The sequence below is a fragment of the Rhopilema esculentum genome, chromosome 9, assembly GCF_057945365.1.
Source record: "Rhopilema esculentum isolate cy_ngs chromosome 9, ASM5794536v1, whole genome shotgun sequence".
NCBI classification, from domain to species: domain Eukaryota; kingdom Metazoa; phylum Cnidaria; class Scyphozoa; order Rhizostomeae; family Rhizostomatidae; genus Rhopilema; species Rhopilema esculentum.
Window position 1 is genome coordinate 10,326,186 of NC_142823.1, and position 25,243 is coordinate 10,351,428.

Sequence of the window (25,243 nt, forward strand, 5' to 3'; positions counted from 1 at the left end):
ATGGAAATTGCTTGGCGGAAAATAAGGGACGGAGCGTGGGAGAGACGAGACAAGATGGCCGCCGTAAGTTCACAAATGAAAATAAAGCTTCTGTTGTTGGTTCTGCTGCGGAGAAGATTAAGAAGAAATGAAGAAAAATACAAGAAAAAAATGTGGGTCAGAAAAATTTACCAAGACCGTCACTTGAAGGGTGAATTTCACTTGTTAGTGAACGAGTTAAGATTATTTGATCATGAGCTTTTCTTTGCTTGTTTTCGCATGTCACCATCTACCTTTGAAAAACTATTATCTTGGGTTGCTCCACACATAATAAGACAGACAACAAGGTTTCGTGAGCCAGTACATCCAAATGAGCGCCTTGCTGTGACTTTACGGTACTTAGCTACGGGTGATGCCAAGTCAACAATAGCCTTAAGCTATCGAATTAGCCCTACTACAGTTGGAAGGATTGTTGAAGAGACTTGTAAAGTAGTGTGGATGGTGCTTCTGGAAAGGAATTTTCTATCAGTTCCAAATAGTCAAGCTGCATGGAAAACAATTGCCAAAGCTTTCAATGAAAAATGGAATTTTCCACATTGCTTAGGGGCAATAGATGGGAAGCATGTTGTAATGCAAGCCCCTTCACGAAGTGGCTCTGAGTTTTACAATTACAAAAGAACACATAGCATCGTTCTTTTGGCGACCTGTGATGCTAGTTATAAGTTTGTCTTGGTTGATGTAGGTGATGCTGGGAGACAAAGCGATGGTGGGGTGTACACAAACAGCAAACTTGGCTTTGCAATTGAAAATCAAAAATTGAATCTCCCCCCACCGGAAGTGATACATGGAACTCAAAAAGTGTTCCCATTTGTATTTGTTGCTGATGAAGCATTTTCATTGAAGCAGCATATGCTAAAGCCATACCCTTGCCATAGCCTTGATGAACATAAGCGTGTTTTCAATTACAGGCTATCAAGAGCAAGGCGAGTCATAGAAAATACCTTTGGAATCGCGGCTGCAAGATTTAGGATTTTCCGTCGACCTATAATTGGAAAGGTTGACACTGTCATTGCTATAACAAAAGCCATTGTGGCTTTGCACAATTTTTTGATGTCATTGGATGAGACTGACAGATGCATATACTGTCCTTCAAATTTTGTAGATAGGGATCAAGACGTTGGAATGTGGAGAGAAGAGGCCCAGTCTTGTGAAGGCTTAATAGAGATCCAAAGTCAAGGTTCCAATAACTATTCAAAGGAAGCTAAAATAGTTAGAGATGACTTCAAAGATTATTTTTGCAAAGAGGGCACCCTTAGTTGGCAATGGCAAACAGTCAGATCAACTGCTAATAGATTTGATGAAGAATAAACTGGATAATCTCAAACATTTTATTGAAATATTTTCAAAATAACCATAAATATGCTATCAGACTCTCTTGTTTAGAGTGAATACCCCCCTTCATATAAGTGACACAAAAACCAGCTCCCTCCATTTATTACTTGAACAATTCCTAAGAAGAACATTGCTATTTAAGAAATTTGACCTGCTTGATAACATAACAATTACTTTGAAGTTTTGGAGGCTTTGAAAAACAGAATTTTGTAGCCTAGACTAGCATAGCCATATTAGCTTTTTTCTTCTTTCCCAAACTCTCTATTAGACAAAAGACAGTTATTCTCAAATAGTGGAGTAAACCCTTTTGGGTGCACAATGCAATGCCAAGTGGGGGTATGTTTCTCTAACTATATCATATATCTATATATAATATTGTATCTATATATTTTGGTCATACTTATAAAATTCTATAGATAGTGATCTTATTCATAGTCACTGTGGCAAATTAGGGGGTTCAAAATATTTTCTCCTTCTTTAAGGTGGGGGGGGGGTACTTGCAAAATATAGTTGTGAAGCAAAGGCCTTAGTTGTCTTCTATTCTGACCTTGAGAATATCTCTGTATACTTTTGGCACAAAATGTGAACAGAACAGTATTATTATAGCAAATACCATAAATTCTCTACTAAGCCCCCCAGGGGCCTTATTGATTTCAAGCACTCTAAAGGGGACTTATTAAAGAGGGAAGCCTAAAAGAGAGAGGGGGCTAAATATATTTCTCAAATATCAAAAATTCTCAGTAGTGCACTTTATTGAAAACTGTTGTCTATTGAGTGTGATCAGGCTTAATACAACTACTTTCTTCAAGCTTATTTATGACACTATTCAATGCTTTTGGGGGATGGGGCTTAATAGAGTGAGGGGCTTCTAAATTTTTTGCTTCTAAAAGGGGGGCTAATAGGAGAGAGGGGGCTTAACTGAGAGGGGATTTAAAAGAGAATTTATGGTAAGTAAAATTAGTCAAAAGATAACAATCAGTTTATGATACAAATCAATTTGGTGTTTCAAAGCTTTAGTCTGAAAACTCAATATTATATAGCAATTGCTGGATTTCCATTTTGGCTTCACTGTTCTTCTTTGGAGGTAGTCTCTTCAGGGTGGCAACACAGCTCCTGCAGAAGAGGGAATCAGCATCTTCATTAATGGATGTCTCAGTATTTTTTTTCTCATTTTGTGACATATCCTTGATAGTTGATAATAACATGGCATCAACTGCCAATCCCAAATCTTGTCTTGCCTTTTTCCCCTTCCCATTTGGAATTTCTAAATTTTTCCTTTTTACAGGCTCTTCCTTTGATAATAAATCTGTGCTTGGACAAACATCTCTGTCTGTTAATTCTGAACAGGTTGGTTCGGTTGGTTCAAGTGAAACATTGCTCTCTGTCTGACGACTAGAAACCTTGTCATGCATGAATGAAAGCTGATCAAAATATTTACATTTTGGCAACTTTGTGTGTGAAGCTCCAGATCTTGTTTCCTTGTTTCTTTTGTCCAGACATCGTTTCAAATTATCTTTTAGATACTTTAACTGTGTCTTGAGAAAATCAACTAGAGAAAAAATGTCAAGTTTAATTCAAGGTTTATTTTTTTCAAAAATTAACCCTTTCCTAGTAGTTTAAAGCAAATCTTCAAAGAAATAAAGAATTTTTTGATTGTGGATTCTCACACAACATTGCAGAACAGTAATAGGCAAACCCCAAATAGTATAGGTGTTCCTGGGATGCTCCTGGAGAAATCCAGATGCTCTTGGAGGAAAAATATTGGTGACAGGCTGACTACTGAAACAAAGCAACTCCATCCTTACCATTTTTACCAAATTTCTCCGATAGAACCATCCATGAATTTTGTTTCGTGTGCTTTTCGTGATAGCTTCTCAGTGAAGTATTCCACAAGCATGGGAAGTTCTTAAGTTCTTCGATGAAAATTTCCACATCAAATTCCCCAGTAACTGTCCAAGGCAACTCATCAGACAGAGGTTCTTGTTGCAAGTATGTGGCTTGTTGAGATGACATTGCATCCGACGACGAAGGCCCAGGTGATCCTTGCGATGCTTGAGCTTTTATCATTGTTGCAATAACAGATTGCAGATCTAGGGGAACCAAGCTTCCATCCATTGTTAACACAATTTCCACTCGGTCCGCCCAAAAAGTAGAACTTGATTCTACTTTTCAGCGTGCTCGAAATCTCCGCTTGATTTGGACTAAGCTTACCAATGCGCATGTCCGATGAGCGTGCGAAGCGGACCGCTCGCAGTTTTCCGCCTAGTGGAAAACAACCTTTACAGTAACTATCCTCTTTATGCAAATTGTCTCCAGTGCGTATAAGGTAAAAACTCCTAACATCTTTAACAAATTCTTGCAGTATTACCAGTAACAAGTTGCACATGTGCACATGCCATCTTGTATGTACGTCTTTGAAAACATATTGAGAAGTACAATGTTACAACAGATAGGAAAAATGTCTGCAACTGGTAAAAGTATCACGAGCTTATGTTCACATCTGTCAGTTCTTCAATATCTGACACGTGCCCAGTAAAATCTGGGAAGCGAATATGAAACTGTAAGGGCTAGTAAACAGAAATAAAATAATACTCTGTGAACAATGTTAATGATATTTACAAGGTGAGACGAAAATAGTTCCAGAATTTCATCAACAAGCCATAACATTTTTCGACAGCAAGTTTTCTTTACTACACCTCAGAATAGACGCTTTGCAATGCTTAGATATTTAAATAAAGGCAATGTGAATTGCTCACGATGACACTGCTTGTGTTTTTGTAAGTTGGAAAATATTCCCTCTAAGGCTACAACTAACCTTTTTCAGGAATGAAAAAATTAAATTGTGCAAAGTTGGCACAGCACCAGTGATAAGTTTTGAGTAGAAGATGGATCCAAAGAAGAGGCCAATACTCTAGTGTCTCTTATATACAGGCTCCCTGTCTATTAATTTCAGGAGAATTTGCCCTCCCCTTGTTGCTCATGTGGTAGAGCTTAATGTTTCATTCAGTTTCACACTAAGGGAAACTCGAATTTGTCTGTCCTTTTTTTTTCATATCACATAAAAAATTTTGCAGTGCATTCCCCATTTTTTTCTGGATATTTCCCAGACACCCTTTTTTCTTTATACAACATCTGTCACCAAATTGTTTCTTGATTTTGTCACTCACAACTTGAAATTTACTTCTATTTCCATCTGCAATGAAAGTGGTGTACTTGAGTTTTCTCTTTTCAATTGACCGGCAAAAACTTTTGGCTGCCCCTGCAGCTTCCATTGTTCTAGAGGAGCTTTCAAAATTGATGGAACAATGTGATTCGTGATTTTCCTTCCATTGAGAATGGTGCTAACTGTCCTTCTGACTATTCTCATGAACACTACATTCCTTGCTAAATAATGACAAGACTTCATAATCTAAAATTTCGCCTGTCAATACTCTAATTACAAAAACGTCAACAAACTTTGAAGAATATCCTCTCTTCTGCTAGGATCCATCAACTAATACAGCTACAGGAACAGCATTATCTTCATCATCTTCAGCAATTGTAGGGTTTTCCTTCAGCATCAAGTTTCTCAATCGATTAGCTGCATCTATCTATAAATTTTCTGCCTCATTTACTGCAGCTGTAGCAGAGACCTTTAGATGTTTATTGTAAGCTTTGTATGTTACAGGTGGTGGCATGTTAATCATGCCACAAAAGCTAACCAAACTCTTTCTTTCACCCTTTAGAGAATTCACTGCCAATACTGATCCACGGTTCACTTGGAATGCACCCTTCTTGATCTTTTTGCTGGTGTTAAAAAAAATTACATTGAGGCATGGTGAACACTTGAGGCTTAGTTGTAATGATAAACCACTCTTTTTTCTTCATTTGAGAACAAGGTGAAAGTAGACTTCTTTTTTAGGCAAATTTTGCAAGCATTATTCAAAAAACTTTCAAGACAGGCGAGGTATATAATTGCACAATCATTGACAGTTTTTGTTTTTCTTACAGGGCCTAACCTCTCAGTCTTTGCCGTCATCAATCTTTGTTACATCACGAATGTTCTCTAAATCTTCTGAAAATGAGCTTTTTAGGAGCTTTTTATCAATTGCTGTAGTCAGATTTTCTGCTTTGACAAGATTAACTGCTCCAGCAATTGACAACCGTGGCCTAACATCATCGGTTTTTTTATTGGTTTTGGATCCTTCTAATACCTTTTTTCTACCCTTTTTTGCTCCTTCGTCTTTTTAAACTTACTTGGTGTCATTTATTCGAAATTCTAAATAGCAAAATCCGAAAATTTCTCACAGTACATGCTACAGATTTGCCAACAGAGATTAGAACGCGAAGGTTGCTATGGCTGAGGGACCCAGAACGTAAAGTTGTGAAAAAGGAGGTCGGATAAGATGTGGGAAACTATTATTTTGACCCTAGCAACCTGCTAATTTTCGTTGCTAGGGAATTTTTCTGATAGTTGGGGATGAAAAATTTGAGTTTTAGGAACTTAAAGTTCTCTATGCTAAAAATGGAAAGCAGTATCAGATTCTGCATAGATTTTTGTAATCAAAAATCAGTATTTTTGACCTAGCTACTTCAAAAACTGTATAGTACCCTCTTAAACGCCTTGCAAAGTTCATAAGCATGAGAATATACACAAAGTTTGACATGTATAGATAGAAAACTCCTCTTTTGTCAACACAAGAAAAAATCTGTTATTTCAAAATCCAACCATCTGGTCATTAATTTTGAAAATAACTTTCTTTCTTATCAATGCTATAAATGTTTTATATGCATTTTCTGGCCACCCTTAGAATGTCATATTTCAGAATTTTTCTCACTGCCAACCATGGTGGCGGTTTTCACTAAACCCCTGAGCAATATAAACATTCTGCCCCTAAATTGCAATTCAGTTTTGCTCTGTCCTTTCCATGGTATCAATGTTCTGATGTCTTTCCCAGGCGTCAAAAGGAATTCCCAGGCAAAGTTCCTCAGTTTGCCAATCGCCAAACTGGCTTCAACATGCACCTCTTTACTGTCTCGAGAAAAGAACAAGACCTACCATTTGTTTTCAGTTGTTGAACTCTACTTTCTTTCTTTCCTTGTAAAGTTCATCAAATATGACCTCATTTTCAGCATCTACCAGACCTTCAGTTCTAGGGCCATCTTTCTCTTCTCCCAATAATGTTGTTAGCGTCTCTGTTACCTTTTCCGCACAAATTCCTTTAAGAAATCTTCTAGTCTCATCAGCCAGATGTGTGAAGCACATCAGGTGAATATTTGAGTGCAATTGATTGTTGACAGGAAACATTGTTGATAGCTGCTTCCATTGCCACTTCTCCATCAGTTCCATAGACTAAGCTTTTTACTCCACTAGAGAGCAACTGTCATGCCATATTTTCGTAGTCTGACTTTTCTCTTGTTACACTTGTTAAAATTGCTAGCAGGATTCCAGGATAATGACTATGCCTGTCTCGAAAAAGAGAGAAGGGGTGTTATATTGTAAGCCTGGTGACATCAAATGGGCTGCATTTGTATTTCCAGCAGGAACTGCTGCTTTTGGGTGAAGATTACAGAATCTTTTTATCCATCCAATTTTACAATCTCTTGGAGCAAAAACGGATAGCACTGTTGCAGCTTTTTTGCAACTGTTGCATCTAAAATCTGCAATTAGGCCCTACCATAAATAATTCTCTCTGTCAGATATCTCTCTTAACAAATTTCCAAATGCTCTGGAAATACTAGAATAATATAAATAAATTGCCTTAAAATGATAAAACAACAACAATGTATATTTAGCATTGTATAAAAATTGCAAATTGTGTACACCTTATGTGGAGGGGCAATATAGTATAACAATATAGTGTATTTATAAATTATGAATAAATTCTGAATGGTCCAATAATTATTATACTCATTCCAATACCACATAAAAAGATAAAATTTTCTTCTGCCTATGTACCTTATGGGGAAAAGGGTTGCATCTGTGTTAAGTCAAATTGCACATTTCATTCAGTACAAGTAATTTCAAATGTTCATTCAAATGATCAGAAAATTTAGCATATTGAGAATACTAAGCAGGGAAAGGTCTGCAATTTATAATTTTTTATGCAAAACTTACTAGTTATGAAATTTTAGTTAATGAACTGTAATTGATTTGGGAATTGCTTGATAATCTTTAGAAATGACTTCATAAACCCAACGAGTTTCAATCAAGTGAAAGACAATATTAACTCTCTTATTAGAATAAAACGGAAATATCAACTAAACTTAACATTTAGTTTATTGCAATTCTGTTCGGTGAAACTGTTAAAAGCTATGAAGTATTTGAAGCTTTCAATCAACTTACCAAAATTTGAAATGATTTTATAAATGTTTTTCTGCGCTAATTTATCTGCAGAAATAATGTGATACTTTATTGTAATTGATAAATTGAACTTTGATTGAATTGGTGAAACAAATAAATGAAGTCAAAAGTCTCCAATTATAATATTAACATAATTAATGTGCACAGACAAATTAATGTTCTTTACAAACTCATTCAATAAATGTACTTGAAAATTAATCTAAAGCTATAGTATTAGGCAGAAAAATAACAAATGTTATGATTTCAGAATAGATAAATTTCTATTAATAAGAATTCCTCTCGATAATGCGAACATGGTTTAGGGACATTAGCGATAGAATAAAATCCATGAAAATTATTTTCTGAGTTAGAAAAATCATGAGTAAAGCAGAAATGAAAAATTTCTGGCCGTAAACCATATTCAAGCAATAACATTGATGCTTCATTATAGTAAGAACAATTAAAAATTATATAAAATACAAACATACCTTCCTGCTCAATCTTTCTCTTCACTCCTCAAAACAATTTCAAGGCGAAATCGCGTCAGCAAAGACAAATTTCGCGGGCCACAGACAGGGAAACCAGAATGGGAAAAATACAAACCATTTCGAACGAGATGAATCTCAATGGAAATAAATAATATACAATCCAATTATCAGTGATACTATTTAACAGCAATATATTAATCAATAATTAATCAATCAATCCATAAATGTCCAGTCGGATTGATAGATGTCCTCAATAAAGTACAAGTATACAGAATAACCATTTTGACAATAAATCCCACTTTGACAGAGTCCAAGTTGCAATAAAAAATTGTTCCATTCCATTCCAAGGAATTTTCTTGGTAAATAATACTCTCCTTGTAAGCAACGGAAAATCCCTTTGTCCACAGTTTTCACAATGAAGAAAATCCATCCATGAGGATAATCGATCGAACCAAATCAGTAAATTAAAGCGGTTGGAACACGCGGGGTCAGCCACATTATAGTTGTACGCAACACGAAGCTCCGATTGATCCTGTAAAAAATCATAATTTTTTTATCAAATAAACGTCAAAAAGGGGTTTTTAAGTACATCGCGAAAGGGATGACTATCTCATTATAGATTAAAATAAAATCAAAATAAGTAAGCAACTTACCACTATTTCTTCCACTAAGCGAAAAACGATGAACTCACTGCCTGAATAATCCAACCATGCTGTCTTCAACAACACAAAATAAATGTCGAACGATCCATGTCTGATAATGAGATGAAATCCTATCAAACTCAGATCATATTCAATTGATTAGCAAAGTAATGAAGTAATTCGTGTGCAAAAGCCAATGCAATTAGATTAATAATGATCGCCTAGGCAATCAGACGATGACACGATCACCGCATGTCCACTACGAATTCAAACTCCATCAACGGCTGCATCGAATTTCACATGCGAATTCGAACTCCAAAAGTACCTGCTGTCTGGATGGGATATTTGATCTTTATGTAAACAATCAGCCAGAACAAAAGAGATTATCTGACTTTGTTTGACAATTAAGAAGATAACAGATAAACAAATTCCCTCAATCGTTTAAAATGTAGCTGCCAAATGATCATGGCTCGCATTAGGGTTAACAACAGCCTAATAATGAAGGTTTGAATTTAAATTCATCATAAAAAATAATCTCTTCACGCTTTGGAAAACTAATACCACCATTAGAATCGCTGCGATGAGATATTTCTATTGATGCAATCATTTCTGATATATAACATGTATTGAATTGATTGTTTTTCAAAAATCACTGCAATTCAATACTATGACGTCACCATGAAATTACAACCACGCCCAAAAACGACAAAAAACAACCCTAAGAATTTATCCATACAAAAACCTTCAAAATGATCCTTTGGCCCCTAACATACTATCTACTGTTTGAGAGTTATGACAATAAAGTTTGGAAAGTCAAACAGAAAATGACGGGTCGAGCCTCTTAGACACTGATTTACAAAAAAAGTGAAAACATCACTAAATCATCAATTCTTAAAATAAAACAAAAACCAATACCACCATTCGAATCGCTTTGATGAGATCTTTCATTTGGTGTTATTCATTTTGAGGTTCAACATGTATTCATTTAAATTGAAGACTGTGACGTCACTATGACATGACAGCCACGCCCAATCTGAAAATTAACCACCCCAAAAGATGCCCCTTGCGAAAAGCTTCAAAATGAGCCTTTGGCCTCTAACACACTCTATATCATTTGAGAGTTATGACAATAATGCCTAGAAATTGCAACACAAAATGGAGGGTCGGACTTCCTAAAGCTACTCTATATCATTTGTTAGTTGTGACAATAAAGCTTTGAAACTAAATCACAAGATGGACGGCAATGCCTTTTTAGACAGCTACCTCTATTGGAAACCGCGACCAATCTTCTATTTCATTATATGCATAACTTAAAATTGGAAATTTTTGCAAATTTATTTACTTTATAAATAACTGCAAATTCTAATCAGGACCCAAACTTGTCTAGTTAATTCAGTTAGAGAATTATATTGTGTGTAAGAAGTTAGATACAGAAAGAGCAAAAAAGGATTGTTTTAAAATTCTCTATAATTATTTAAACACAACAATTCAAAATTTCAACGTACAAAAAGTCTAAACAGAAATATAACATATAAATAGAAACATTAAATTCAAAATGATACGGACATCTATGAAGAGTGAATGAAATTAATATTCAAATAATCAAGAACTTTTTGTCAGATAAGTTATATTTTGAGCATAAACAGGCAGGTAATGTTTTTGTTTTTTCCATTCTATCAACATCTCAAACAGCCAAAAATAAACCCTAAATTTATACTGATATGCAAGTATGAAGATTGAATAAAACTAACATGCAGAATATGAAGGAATGTTGGTCATATAATTTTAAAGAAAACGACAATTTAAAGTTTTTTCCATTTTATCAATATAAATGTCTAAATAGAAAATTTGTGTTTTTTTCTTTCATTTTGAAATTTCATAATTTAAAATATGAAAAGAAACAAACAAACAGCGGAACATTTAAAACAACAAAACTATTACATATTTAACATTGGAACATATTTAAAAAGAACAAAACTATTTATTATTATGTACAGTCATATTAGGAAAAGTTCCTGAATAAAAATTATTACAAAAGGAGGGAAATTCCTTTCTATAAAAAGGAAATTCCCTCCTCTGCTGCTCTTTTCTTTTCTTCTTGATGATTTTGATAAAAATAGTCATCCCTGGTCTGAAAGAGAATTAGAGAAATAAAAATTGAATATATTGGCCTGTACATTATATTAAAATATTAAAAGATTTATTAACAATCAGAAATGAAATATACCATCTTCAAATAATTTCAATAATTTAAAGAATGATATATTCGCAGCATATAAATTGAAAAATGAACAAATTTTTACTGTGCAACAGTAGGATTTACAATTGTGATAAGATAAATACCTAAGTTCCTTGAGTTTCTTTTTTTCTTTATTCAATAAAATAATCCCCTTGATATTTGTAATATGGAAAATTTTTGCCACAGTTCTTCTCACGTTAACAATTTTTTTTTCGAATGGTATTTCCTAAGAGAATAAGAATGTGACTATTAAGTTTTACAATACAACAGTAAAAATTTTTTTATCTAATAAATACTGTAAAATTTGAAACGAAATTCCCAATGCAAAGATTGACCATCAACTACATGAAATTTATTGTAAGCAAAGTCTGTATATAAGTCATTGATTTTTAATGTAAGTTACAAATATTTGAAAGGAAAATACTTGTATATATTTAGTATAATGAAGTAAGCAAATAATAACCTTTTTTTCATTTTTAAAAGATACTGTGACGGTTTCTGGCCGTTCTTCTTGACTTGCAACTTCCATGGTTTTTTCGTAATATCTTCTTTCTGAAATTTCGCTACAATGTATTACAAGGAGTCAAATTTTTCAACTATTTATACAACTTTGCACACAAAGAACTCAAGTTTTCTAAAACATTTGGTGAAATTGCAAATTCGCCTGGAAAAATTTTTTATAAAGTAACACAAAAATGGTGACCAAAGCCATTTAAAAGTATGAGAAAATGCAAAATTCCGTCAAAAAAAGACAATATAAATATTTTAGATTTAGTAACAACATACCTTTCCAAAGTAGGAATATAATGAATGCTCTATAATAGCTCAGAGAACAAATTTATTAGAAAAAAATAAACATACCTTGAATTTCGTGCAAAAAAAATTTTTCAGGACTCAAATGTTGTTACATAGAAATGGCGTGAGCAAAGAGTTAAAACGCACGAAAAATAATTCCAATTTCGAACGCGATGTATCTTAATGGAATCAACAAAATACTTCCAATGAAACAAAATAACAGTAGTAAATCAATCAATCCATAAATGTCCAGTATGTTAAAAGTCCTCATTCAAGTCCAATTATTATGAAAATATAGTTCAATCCATTCAAGGGCCATGTCGCACACGAACAGCACATGAATTCTTCTATCCTTTCAAGTAGGTACATTTTCTTGGTAAATAACGGAGGAAGTCCTATCCTTGAAAACATTACAGCAAATAAATCCGCCTGTAGACATCAGCGTCTGGATTGATCCTGAAGTGAAAAGAAGCGAATCATAATTATATCATCAATCTATCAAACGCATCAAAACGTGTAATGAGCGAAAAAATATATATGACACCAAGTAATCAAAAATAAATCAAGTATATAGGCTTCTGTACACGCAAACAGTGAGGGTATCCATCATGAAAATAATAGTACGTAAATAGAGACCTAAAAGATATTACAAACTAAAATAAATAAGAAACTTACCGAACATCAGTAACTCTATGCCGAAGCAATCCAACCACGCCACGAGGCTTGAACAACCCCCGACAGTTCTACCGATCCATCTGCGAATGATATAAAATTCTATCAACAAACAGATCAACGGCTCACATTCAATTGATCAACAATTCAATTAAGTATTTCCAGTATTACATGATAACTCATTCATGTAAATTTCTAAAGATCGCACAAGCATCTTCCTGATCGCGGCATGCCTCAGAACTAAATGTACCACAATGAACCATAGCATTGAAATTGTTATGCAAATTAGTTCTATAAACTGACTCGCCATAAACGTTCGATCATTTGCATACAATCGATATGAACAAAGAAACTTCCATTACATTGTTTAAAAATGAAGTTTTAAAAAAATGAACAAAGAGCGGCTCGATTTGATTGTTCCTTTCTCTACCAATAAGATAAATGAGAAACAGTGACAGGCCGACGACTGGGCAGACAGCAACATGATAATTCGTGAATGTTTGAACATTTCAAAATGTTAAAAAATTAAACCTTTATTGCTACACGCGAACCAATACCACCATTCGAATCGCATTAATGAGATCTTTCATCTGATTCAATAAATTTTGATGTAAAACATTTAATTTTTAATTTCTTTTAATAAAATTAAAACCATGACGTCACAATGACATCACAGCCACACCCAATCTGGTAAATATTCAAACCAAATTTATGTTGGGCCCTCCTATGAAAGATGTCTTTTGTCCAAATCATCTACAAATTATCTCTTATCTACTTTTCAAAATCAAATTTAAAGACCTGCTACAGCATGTTTTCGTCTGATCTGGTGCATGCTTAGACACAAATAGACACCGTGTGAATGTGCACAGATATTTCAGTTAAGCGCCCCTAGACCAACGCCATAAGTGCAGATAGACACCCTGTGAACCAGGCTTCACAGATGATCCCGAATGAAGCAGTGACATTTTAGACAGGTATTCTCAGTTATGAAAACATTGTGAAGTAACAAGTATTTTAGGTCTTACGTCATATGCTTTTACCTGCTTGACTACCCCAACTACAATCTTGACAAAAATAGCTGAGACTTTCTTTTCAAAAAATGAAGTCAAATGTCTTATTATTATTTAACAATCACTGGTAGCCCACACCCCCTTCTCCCAATGTCAATGTTGGGTTTTATGATTGTGCTATAACTGGGGATAAACGCGAGCAGAATTACTCTCATCACAACATTGATTTGGGGGAACGGGGGATGGATGATTTGAAACTAGCTCAATTTTCTGCAAGTGTCTCATCATTTTTGCCAGGGGTGTCTTCAACCAGGCTAGTTTTATGCTTTTGAGTTAGAGAGTCTGGGTAACTCTGTTGTTTATTCAGACTTTTCTGGGGTGTGTTTTTTCGTGACCTCTGCAAGGTAGAGTGATGAGGTGGATATTCTGGGTGGTGTAATCCTGCTTGCATGCAGTTATTGTCTAGATAAGAAGACAGCTTCTTTTTTGGAACTGTTTGCTATCTTGATTTCGTGGTATCAAGAAATCATCAATTATCTCATCTGAAGTGCACCTTGCAGCTCTTCCACCTTTTTCGGCGGATTTTCCTCGGAATAAGCCGTTTTACATTCATATTTGAAAACTTGACAGGAAATCGAAAACGAAGCTAACGTTGTAAGGATTTTCTAATGGCCTGTGATCACAGTGGAGAAGCCCTACGTGTTGTTTGGTATCGTTGTAGCTTTGCTTTATTCATTGAGAAATGGATCAGTTCAAGTCTTTGTTGCCGGAAGACAAGGCCGTACATTGTCTAGATGACCTTCGAGATCTCACTGTCAAGGAATTGAAAGCGATTTTGGCAGCATACAAGGAAAGAATGTCTGGGTCAAAGGCTGACCTTATTCTGTACCACCTTATCTTGTTCTTCGCACCACCAAATTTAAACATATAATGTTGAAGAGTACAGGGTACAAAAAGCTCAAATCTTTCCAGTTCTTTTATGAAGGATATATTAAAAGAATTGATGTGGCAAAGGATTCAAATTTTACTTTCTTTGATGTGCGTATGAAGGCATCAATGAAGTCTACTTTATACAAAGTGCTGGTGGTTCTTGATGGTTCTAGCAATGTTTTCTGTGCTGCCTGTACATGCCCTGCTGGTGCTGGTATATATGGCCTTGGCAATTGTAATCATGTTGGGGGAGTTCTTTTTGCTTTGGAAGATTTCAATAGAAAAGGCTACAAAATTGCCCTGAACCTGTCTCTTGCACTTCTAAATTAGCAGCCTGGAATGTCCCATCTTCTTTTGCTTCAGTTTCTCCTGCATCTATTGATGAAGTTCTTATCAAGAAGATCAGATTTGGCAAAGATGATGTTCAGTTAAAAGCCATAAAGAATATTTGCCATGATTCTTGTAAAATTGCACATCGTAGAATAGATGAAGACAAGGTTGAAAACCCCTGGATGGTATCGTAAAGCATGGTCAAGACTCTTGGGGACTTGAAATCAAATGTCCTTGTTCAAAATTTTAATCTTCTCTCCATGACGCTATTGCACATAAGAAGTTTTTTTAAGAAAGACAAATGTGGTAGAGCTCAAAAAGAATCATGCCAATTACTACCAAATTCAAGGTCAAATGTTTTGCTCTAGATTAGGAAAAGTTGATCTGGTGGTCTGGTTTGGAGATAACCAACCCTTGTTCATTCAAACAATTATGTATGATAAACATTTTGTTCAAAACTTCAGCTGAACTTCTTCTATCGCAGAGCTGTAATACCAGAATTCTTTACAAAGCGTGTAAAAAGGGGTCTCTAATTATAGCTTCATGGTGGCTGGGAGAAGTTTTCTTTAGAATTATAAATTGTTTAAATATTGTGAATGTTAAATAATAAATGACTTGGTATAGAGTGTTTAGTATCTACAGTAGAAATACCACTGTAATAATCATTAGTATTGTCATTTGGCAAATTCCACTATGTCACACTATATTAAATACAATCTTTTGAAATTCCAATACCATTAATAGATATTTACAAAATAATGGATAAGCAAGCACACAAACAAACTCAAAATTAGGGATAACCCCACAAATTGAATTATGTCACAAATTGAACATAACAGATTATGTTTCAAGAGGAAGTAAACCATAAGCTACCACATTATCATTTTTATGTACTTTTCCTTTATCTTTTTATCTATGTATTTGACAATATTAAATAAAATATGAAAGAGCTATCGTGTAAGCAACAGTGTTACCATTAAAGCTCCAATGCAACAAAATTTTTGATAATATTTTTTTATGCAAAACCCAAGGTTTAAACCTTGCTCTATCACATGGTATAGTTTGTTTTGCGATCTTCCGTCTGCATTATCGGCATTTAGCCTTGCAATGTCGGCAGCTCTTGGCGACCTAGGCTTTTAGGGATCTGGGCACTAGTGACGTTGAAAGGTTTGCAGTTCAGAACAACAACAGTCACTATACATTGTGGTTGTACGGTTGTACGGGGTTGAGCAAGTTGTCGAAGTGCGAAAAGAATAAATTCGCGAAACTTTGAGGGACATAGTCAAAAAAGATGTCAGCAAGTGAACAAGACACATCGGCATCTGATTCAAGTCATGAATCATCAGATAGAGAGGATATTGGGGAAATATTACCGATAGTCGATCCATATGATGGGGAGCCATTAGCTTCCTCCTCAGATGATGATGCTAGTGACGAAAATATTGAAGCAGACGAAGATGGAATCCTCTACACAACGTTAGAGAAAAGATTCCGGCGAACCGAAGCTGTTGATTCATGGTAAGCAATTGTATACTAAATATAATTTGCCACACAGTAATTTAGGCCTCGGCCTAAATTTGGCGTTAGAAACGAAACAGTTGGTAATGCAAGTTTACAACAGTGGGCCTAAGCAAACTGAGATCAACGTGTTAAATTTGAGGTTAAACCTTTCAAAACCGTGTTGTTACGAGAGGAAAAATTATTTTGGGGGGGGGGGCAAAAAGGGGGTCTGCGGTAAAATACTCAAGAAATTTTTTGTGTGCGGATTACCTTAGCTGGGTGCTTTATTTACAGTAAAATCATAAATTTTTGCATAATTATCTCTCTAAATACACAGAATATATTGAAAATTTGCACTTTACGACCTTTATTATTAGGAGAAGGGCAGTTGCTGTCCTGCATGTGTTGTATCTTTCCATGTAGTGGCAAATACCATTGTTCTCCTTATATTTTCTCAGCCTTGCACTGTGAAGTGTTTTCTAAGTAAGAACAGGCTACTCCCTGATAAAGTAAGCATTTCAGTCTACAGAAATTGTATTTGAAAGTTTTCAAAACCTGTTGCAGGTGTAGCTGTAATGAGTGCAAAGTGGATCTTTTAATTGGTGCAAGAGAGTTTCGCTGCTGCTGGGACATTGCAGAGGCAGTCGGAAAACTGACTTTTGATGGCACCATAGATGAAATAAAATGTGTCACTAACCACCCTGCTTACAGTGCTCTCACAAACCAGACAAATTTAAAGATGGTTGCACCACTTTTAAAATATAGAATTGGTAGACCATACCGAAGAAGAGGAAATCAAACTGAAAACGAGTATATTGACATTTCAATATTTTCCTTGCTGTTAACAATTTTTTCTGGCTGCAAAATAAGAGTAAAATTCAAGTTTTAGTTGATTTTTAAGGTATACTTTCCTAAAAATTGAGCCCTAGATTAACTCCCTTTTAGTAAGAAAAATGGGATCGTTCTCAGCATATTTATGAAAGATTCAAAAATAAAACTTTGTTAAGTCATACCTTGCCAAGTTTTCTCAAAAACAGCTTCAAAATAGACCACTCCACTTAGGCAAGGGAATGTACACCAGACACATTTTGTTGCCGGAACCCAATTGTGTTAACCCCACCCCTCACTTACCAATAGAGAATTCCCAGTGGGAAATTGTCAGGAAATATTTTAAAAAGACAACCTTCAGCAAATTTTGATCAAATAAACAAATTAAATCCATGAATCCAAATAAATTCCAAGATAACATAGATGCTTTAATGAGACATATTAGACTCTAACAATGACACAGAATTGACAAAGACTTTCCATATAAGTATTTACAAATATACCAAAATCATTGTTGCACTGAATGTTTCTTATATAGATTTCATGAAGCAAAATAGTAAGAACTAAAAGCCACTCAATCATTCCTCTTACAGGTTCATAAGAGCAGTGAGTTACAGGTGGCTCATATGGCGGATCTTTGGTTATTGGGTGGAACAAAACACGACCACTGCCTGCTTGTATATATAACAACATAAGAAGTAGATTTCCAAGTCCAGCTTCAAAAGGATATGCTACAACTGAAAAAAGAGAATGAAACACTCTCATTGCTGTTAATAATTAAATTGTAACATTATGTTTGAATAAATAATATCTTGTTTTTACTAGTACCAGTGCCTCCTTTCTTTTCAATATTACCACTTAGCTAGAAATAGATTGTTTGTAATTATACCAGCTGTTTTACTCTATGTCAATGTTTTCTGACAGTAAAAAGGATGTGGCCTAGATTTTTAATTTTGTTCGCCTCAAAGAAGTTTTCAAAGTAAAATTAGATAATAAAAAATATAAACTGAAGAAAATCATTAGAAATCAACAGGTTCCCCACAAGATTGACGTGTGTGGCCTTTCATGGGCTTCTTGCACTTTTTGCACATTCTTTCTCTTTTTTCTGAGGCCACAAGTGACCCAGCTTCTACAGCTCTTTTCCGTGCCTTCAGCAGCTGTTCTTGTTCTTCCACTGTGAGATTTAAAAATAACAATTAGCTATTCACCAGCAATTTATATTACTAAGTTATATTACTGTTTTTATTGGCATGTAAAAGCTGCAGGGAAAGCCTTTTACTTATAGGAATGCAAAAAGTTTCAACAAAAGAAAAAGAAAAACCTTTTTATTGTGAAAAGTGCCATGTACATTTCATTGGTACAACAACTGCAGTAGGTCTCATGTATAAGTTACAATGTCTGTTTTGAAAAATAAGTTACTAAGACATAAGTACAAGAACAACTTTCAAATTTTCATTGCCAGAAAAAAAAATTATTTTCAAGAACCAAAGTTTATCCTCACCATTGAATCTCAATACCAGTCTCAGCATCTTCATTGATTGGGGGCATTTCGCTTTCCAGATCTACCTCCGTGAGCTCTTCAAAATCCACTGTTGTCGACGATGACAGCGCGTGTCGCTTGATCTGCAAAAGGCACACATGCTTTGATCTTCAAGGGGACATTTTTGAATAGCATATCAGCTATTAAAGGACTCCATTTCTTAACAAACGCTTTAATAATTCAGACTGCCACACCATTCAGCAAGAATATGCTTTACTTAAACTCTTTTCAAAATAAAACATATTTTAAAAATCAAACTATAGGATAACCCACCTGTCTTCGCTGTCTTGCCGTAGGCCCTTTCGGAATTTGGCGTTCAACTGCATCAATTGTCGGCACAGAGTCTTTCAGCAATCTGTTTTTCTTTAATTGTAGTTCACTGGGTATACCAGCGATGTCCAGCCGCCTTTCATAGCATGTAGGCTCAAAATGTACGCAGCAGAGTACCGATTTCGAAGTTGGCTTCCAATTGTGGCGATGTCTTCTCACGAAGGCTACCCATTTTCGTCGAAGTTCCTCATTCGATGGAAAAATAGTGCATTTTCACATCTTTGCAGTAGCTAGTATTTTGACAACTACTACCATTGGCAGTGCCAGCAACGCAAAACTTGCCGCCTCAGCGAGAAGGCTTCGTATGTGTTGACTGTTTAATTTCCGCCATTATTTAGAATGTCAGGAGGCTTGCAAACCTTCTGACGTCACGGGTCGAAAAGGAGTCAACTGACCGCGTCAACCGCTTTTTGAGAAGAATGGCAACTTTTCATCTAAAAATGTGCCTTGCCGACCCCCTCTACCAAAAGTAACAACAGATTCGTTTTCAGTGGCCTCAATTGTATATAATTAAGTGAAAATCTTTGAAAACAGTTTTTCGTTGCATTGGAGCTTTAAAGAATTATTTTTTACAGTCTTTTGTGTAATACAGATATGAAAGAGTTATCGTGTAAGCAATAGTGTTACCATTAAAGATTATTTTTTACAGTCTTTCGTATAATAAAAATATGAAAGAGTTATCGTGTAAGCAACAGTGTTACCATTAAAGATAAATTTTTTACAATCTTTTGTGTAATGGAAATATGAACAAGTTCTTGTGTAAGCAACATTTTTACAATTAAAGAACTATTTTTTACACTATTAAATGTAAATTAAATATGAAAAGTTATTGTGCCACCAGCAGTGCTATATTTATTAATCATATGTTCACTTACAATATAATACAAATTTTGAGAAATTATAATAATAAAAAGGGTTTTTTTATAGGTTATGCTTTATTTAAGACTGTTGCTCCTCTTTTTGTATAGTAGGACTGAATAAGATGAAATAATTTATTTACTAAATGTGGCAGGCTTAAATAAAAATGACCGTGATCTGCCATTACGTTGTCACTAGGTTCAAGGAGAGAGATGAGACCAGATTTAATTGTTATTTCTTTATCAGATACACGGCCTGACCACAGTTTAGATACAAATGTGTTTGCCCCAGTAGGAGATATTCCAACAAGGGCTTTACAGGTGTTGTGATGCTTATACTCTGACCAAGTTTGTGACTGAGCTTTCATAGATGAAGGGACCTTTGTAAAAATTTCTGTACAATCAATGATTCTTCATGTGGATGGGAACAGTTTAAATTCTTCTGGCATTAACTTTTGGATTTGTTCTTGAGACGGGAAGGGAAAGAGAGAAGGGAATTCATAAAACAAGAACCAAATCTATCTGCAAGATCATTTACAAATAAACCAACTTTCAGACGCATTAAAACCAAGACAAATTCTTCAAAGTTAGATAACTTGCGTTTGGGACCAGATTTCCCATGTTCATTTGGCCTGTCCTGCTTGTCCTTAGATACATCGTGACATGGATCCCCGCCATTAAGAAATATTATCCAACTTTGGTGCTAAATAATCAAAAACAGATTCCAGAGAAGAGAAATTTTGAAACCCAGTGTCAAATTTGACAGCCCCATCATCATATTTCAACTTATCAATGGAGAAAAGTGATTTTGTTGCAATGGAAAGTTCAGCATTCAATTCTAAAACTTTAAGGGACAGTTCATCAATTTTCTGTTGGAGAGTGACATATTCTCTCACGTCAGTTGAAGATAAAGGAGGTGCATAACAATGATCTGTCATAAGATTGGAAGAGGAAGCATCATTCAAGTAAACTGGCGGCTTGACAAAATTTGGTCTGAGTTTAACATGTTGAAAATACAGATGACTCTTTTTCAACAGTATCAAGCAAGGCAGCATCTTCTTCTTCATTAAAATCAGCAAAAGAACAGGTATCAGAAGCTGTTGAAGAGGAAGGTTTAGAATAAACAGATGCAGTACGACCCTTGGGTGCTTCTTGTGTTGTCCATGTAGTTGTTGTCTTCGGATCAACGAACAGCTTCAGTGAAGGAACAGCATCAGCCACCAACTTCCAGTTAAGTGAATTTCGCTTTATATCAGAAGCAGTGAAGTGTTATTTGCATAAAACAGTATTTCTAGTAATCATGAAGCCATCAGAGCCATGGCGTCTCTTAATCAAATTGCACCAGTGATTTTTCCTTGGATTCTTTCGAGGGAATGGAAAAAAATGTAGGCCCGTACCGTCCTTGTTATATTGAAAATTATAACATCCAAATGCTGCGGATTGTCTTCCTAACGATGGTTTCTTCTTCGTTTGATCATTGGAATTAGCCTCAGCGCTATTTTCAGACATAATGATAACAATAAAACTCAGAAAAGATAAAATAACAATGACAATATGTCAAACCTCCACTGATCACAGCTTCCGCAACTTTTCTCACAGTCTTAGCTTCGTTTTTCGATTGCCTGTCTCGTTTTCAAAGATGAATGTGAAAACGGTCTGTTCTAATTTGACAAGTACGCACCTTTTAGAAGTATTGATGCAAGGGTCGACAGGACAATTTCTGAAACGCAACACACAGTTTTAGAATCGGTCTATAAACATTTCTGACCATATCTGGCGCTGATTGTGGAAGTGAGCTCAATTCGAGAGCTGCAAGGCAAAGTTATATCGTCACATATAGCCAGGCTGATAGGATAAAGTTTCCAACAAGACAATCGTTTGCAGATGCAATTGTAGATGCATTTTCTCAGGGAAGTTCTAAGTCTGCGTTAAATTACTTGATATGCTGCGAGGAACAGCACCAGGTGGAACAATGTGGCTCTCATTCTCACATGGCAATTTTGCTGTCGGGGAATAAGTAGTGGCTTTCTGCAAAATTGATTTTTACTTCACACACATGGAATTTCGGTGCACTTTGCAGACAAGATGCACCACAATTACCACAGTGCATATAAATAAGGAATATTCTTATGCATTGCACAGCCCTGGGCACCCTGATTTGTCTTCTGGCCGTTCACCTCATACGTCCAAATCTAGTAAGATGCGAGCTGGCAGCTCTCGTTCTAGAGAGGAACATTCTGACTTGGTAAGTTCAGGTCCTTCTAGTTCGCCAAAGGCACAGAGACTGTCAAATATTGATGTTGCCGAACTAGTGGTTAAAGAAAACATCAAGAAAGACCTTTGGCTCTTGCGAAGGAGCAAAAAGACCTTGGAAAGGTGGATCTTGCCAACTTTGTCTTAGGAACACCCGCGAAATGCAGAAACATGTTGATCAAGAGTGGGTGGAAAATGCGAAATGCTTCAGCTACTATTTCACGTAATACAATGTCGCGAATGGCCATCGTGAGGGAAGCTCTTTTGGAACGTTGTGCTCATCTGTGTGGTGGTTTTTGGCTAAACTATGCCAGGCAGGTTTTAAGAAACAATGGGTTCAAGTTTTGTGGATGCTGTTAGGGAGCTATTAAGAAAAGGTCATGGCAAACATCGTAATATCATGATTGTGGGTCCTGTCAGCTGTGGAAAAACATTCATGCTCGACCCCCTAAACCATATGTTCAGGGTATTTACTAATCCTGCCAGTACCAGCTATGCATGGTATGGGGCAGAGAATGCAGATGTCATCTTTTTGACTGACTTTCGCTACTGACAGGAAATATTGGCCTGGCAAGATATGTTGCCTCTTCTCGAGGGGCAAACTATCCATTTTGCAGCCCCAAAGTCCACTCATACCAAGGACATTATGTTCAATAGAGACACCCCCATCTTTGCAACTGGAAAAGTACCGATACGGTATCCTGGCCATTACAACAGCACCCGTGAGCGGGAGAATGAAATGATGGACAGTCGATGGAGATACTCCATTTTTTCACTAACAAATTCAGGAATGAGACATCAGAGTAATTTCTAAATGCAAACGCTGCTTTGCAGAACAGTTACTGCTCGGCTCAAATGCCTAGAAACTCTCAAGCAACTCTTTGCAAGTTGATAACTTTCAATTAGTTATTCTATTACTTAGTTAGTAGGTATTGATTAATTTCTAACTTTTTTATATTGAATACTTTCATACATGAAAATTTAAATGATAATACCATTACATAGATAGGCTTTGTTTAATATTTTGTTTCAACTTCGATGTTTCTTTCTATTGCGTCCATCTTTAAACGGACTTTGACAATTCCAAAAAAATTCTCTATTGGGTTCCTATCTGGACTACGCAGTGGAATTGGCAGGAGAACTGAATTGACTCCTTTCATGGCCTCCCTTGATGCTGTGCTGTTTTGAGAAGAATCTCCATCTTGAACCCACATGCAAGATCCATTCCCAGCCTCTTTGACCATGTTCTGGAAGTGCATGTCCAGAAAACCTGCAAAGTAGTTTCCAGTCATTTTTTCGTATCTTTGGCATATTATAACCCCTTTGTCGCAAGGGGGGCAACTATCATCTTAACGTATTTCCTTCCTGTTCCGCATGCCTGTCCTTTGGCAGTACAGCCCTGAAGAAGTCCCTTTTTTCATTCGCCATACACGACCAGCTGGTGCCATGGCCTGGTCTCGTGGGTTTCTTTTGTAAACGCTGTCCAAATGGAAAGCAATTTTTTGTGTCGACACATCTTTGGGGTAAAATTGAAGCATATTTCTGTCAAACAGGACTCGCTTTTGTTTATAAGCTTTCCACATAAGCCCCTTTTTATGGGCCTGGACAAGGAAATGTGAAACTGTTCTTCTCGCCACTCTTCCATCCAGTAGGTTGACCCTGGTCATTAGTCTTTTTACGGTCCATTTTGCATTTTGCCTTCGTAATGTACCTACCAGCCTAAGATTTGTCGTTTATTTCTTCTTGATAGTTTTTCTGGCCGTCCACCTTTTCTTATTTGTTTCTGTACAGACTCTTTTTTTCATTCGCCATACACGACCAGCTGGTGCCATGCCCTGTTTTTTTCTTTCTGAACTCGCCCAAATCGTGTATATATGGGAGCACGATACTCCAGTTTACTTTATCAAATCATCCACCTCTGAGGCTTTTCGAAACTTTATGTATGCACCTATTTCTGTTGATACCAGTCGCACACGCCCCATTTTAACGATTTCTCCTGTAATCATACATCACAACTACAGTCAAGTGAGATTTGGATGGACATTGATAGCCTTGTATTCATGGCAACAGTTAATCATTGCATTAAGATTGGGTTTTATGATTGTGGTATAACTGGGGATGAACGCAAGGAAAATTACTCTCATCACAACATTGATTTGGGATGCTGGATGATTTGAGTGACTTTTCTAAAGACGAATAAACAGGTTGCCTACAACCTTTAGTTACGATGCACCTGAGCGGGAATTCCCCTAAATTCAAATTTGTGATATTCAGTAAGAGAGAATTCATTTGAATTAGCACAATTCATTAAAATCTAGTTTCAAGTTACCACTGTCTGAATATTAATACTATGTACCCTATTTTGATTCCAAGTTGCTAATCAGAGTCTTACATGAACACATCCATAGTGTTACGGGTGTTTTGGGTGGTATGGGTGTTGAGAGGGTTGGCTAGCACATATTTTATGTATGAATATTAAAAATTCTCAAAAAAGATTCTAATATCATCTTAAAAACCAGGCAGTCTTTGTCCATACAGTACAGTCTTTCATTTTAGTCTGCCTACTGTACATCCTTGCTTTAGCTGTTTGTAGCTTATTAACTTAGGCAGTTTTTAGTGAGAGGCTTTTAAAAATCATCTTGAAGCTGTCATGTAAATGATTGTGCATTGACAATTAAACTTAATATCCCTTTTTTAAAATGTGAATCGAAGTGCCAATTTTAATGGATTTTTGGATTAAATAGATTCATTTCAATGACCATCCAACTTTTTGTAGAATTAGTCAGAAAATTTTTTTTCAAAGATAACACATGGGAGAAAAACTAAAAAAAAATTTCTTCTATCTGAAAAAATTTGAGTAAATGGCCAGAGATGTATAAAGAAGGTACCAGCTGTATTTAATTGCAGTTTGAATTGTTTTTGGTCTATTCTTTTCTTTTTCGTTTGAATGAGACTGGCTTTGTATTTTACTTGTGTCTGATGCAGTCAACGCAATACCTACAGAAAAAGAAACAGTTCATCAGATAGTTATGATTCAGCTACTTGCAGTACAAAAATGTGGTGTCATTCTGGCTTATGATTTATTCCTTTTGTACATAATTTATTGCAGGCCTGTGATTTGCTTTAGCTCTTCTGCA

The 25,243-nt window shown here is 35.7% G+C and overlaps 4 protein-coding genes and 1 long non-coding RNA gene across 5 annotated transcripts in view; 2 read left to right on the forward strand and 3 right to left on the reverse strand.

Annotated features, from left to right (window-relative positions):
- LOC135687638 (uncharacterized) lies at positions 1-17,953 on the forward strand. Its single transcript, XM_089110193.1, has one exon. The coding sequence runs from the start codon at positions 1-3 to the stop codon at positions 1,345-1,347; it is 1,347 nt and encodes a 448-aa protein (XP_088966319.1). The 3' UTR covers positions 1,348-17,953.
- LOC148959607 (uncharacterized) lies at positions 2,385-3,486 on the reverse strand. The gene is made up of 2 exons (XM_089110217.1): positions 3,177-3,486; positions 2,385-2,920 (listed from the first exon to the last, which is right to left on the reverse strand). Exons 1-2 carry the CDS (start codon positions 3,484-3,486, stop codon positions 2,385-2,387), a joined length of 846 nt encoding a protein of 281 aa, XP_088966343.1.
- On the forward strand, positions 16,090-17,953 carry LOC135683380 (uncharacterized). Its single transcript, XM_089110250.1, has 2 exons — positions 16,090-16,316; positions 16,863-17,953. The coding sequence occupies exons 1-2, from the start codon at positions 16,090-16,092 to the stop codon at positions 17,185-17,187; spliced, it is 552 nt and encodes a 183-aa protein (XP_088966376.1). The 3' UTR covers positions 17,188-17,953.
- Positions 16,564-18,739, reverse strand: LOC135692259 (uncharacterized). Its single transcript, XR_016144082.1, has 2 exons — positions 18,628-18,739; positions 16,564-18,300 (listed from the first exon to the last, which is right to left on the reverse strand). It is a non-coding gene; the product is annotated as an uncharacterized LOC135692259 (long non-coding RNA).
- The window catches only part of LOC135693246 (uncharacterized), a 17,642-nt gene continuing 8,962 nt past the window's right edge, over positions 16,564-25,243 (reverse strand). Inside the window, exon 6 of the mRNA XM_089110257.1 lies at positions 16,564-25,103. Coding sequence (XP_088966383.1) covers positions 25,092-25,103 — 12 coding nt within the window. The 3' untranslated portion in view covers positions 16,564-25,091. The remainder of the gene's footprint in view (positions 25,104-25,243) is intronic.

Coding starts and splice junctions, on each gene's coding strand:
- LOC135687638 (XM_089110193.1), top strand. CDS start 1: ATGGAAATTGCTTGGCGGAAAATAAGGGACGGAGCGTGGGAGAGACGA.
- LOC148959607 (XM_089110217.1), bottom strand. CDS start 3,486: ATGGATGGAAGCTTGGTTCCCCTAGATCTGCAATCTGTTATTGCAACA. Junction 2,921..3,176: donor GGAGAAATTTGGTAAAAATG/GTAAGGATGGAG, acceptor TTTTTTCTCTAG/TTGATTTTCTCAAGACACAG.
- LOC135683380 (XM_089110250.1), top strand. CDS start 16,090: ATGTCAGCAAGTGAACAAGACACATCGGCATCTGATTCAAGTCATGAA. Junction 16,317..16,862: donor ACCGAAGCTGTTGATTCATG/GTAAGCAATTGT, acceptor AACCTGTTGCAG/GTGTAGCTGTAATGAGTGCA.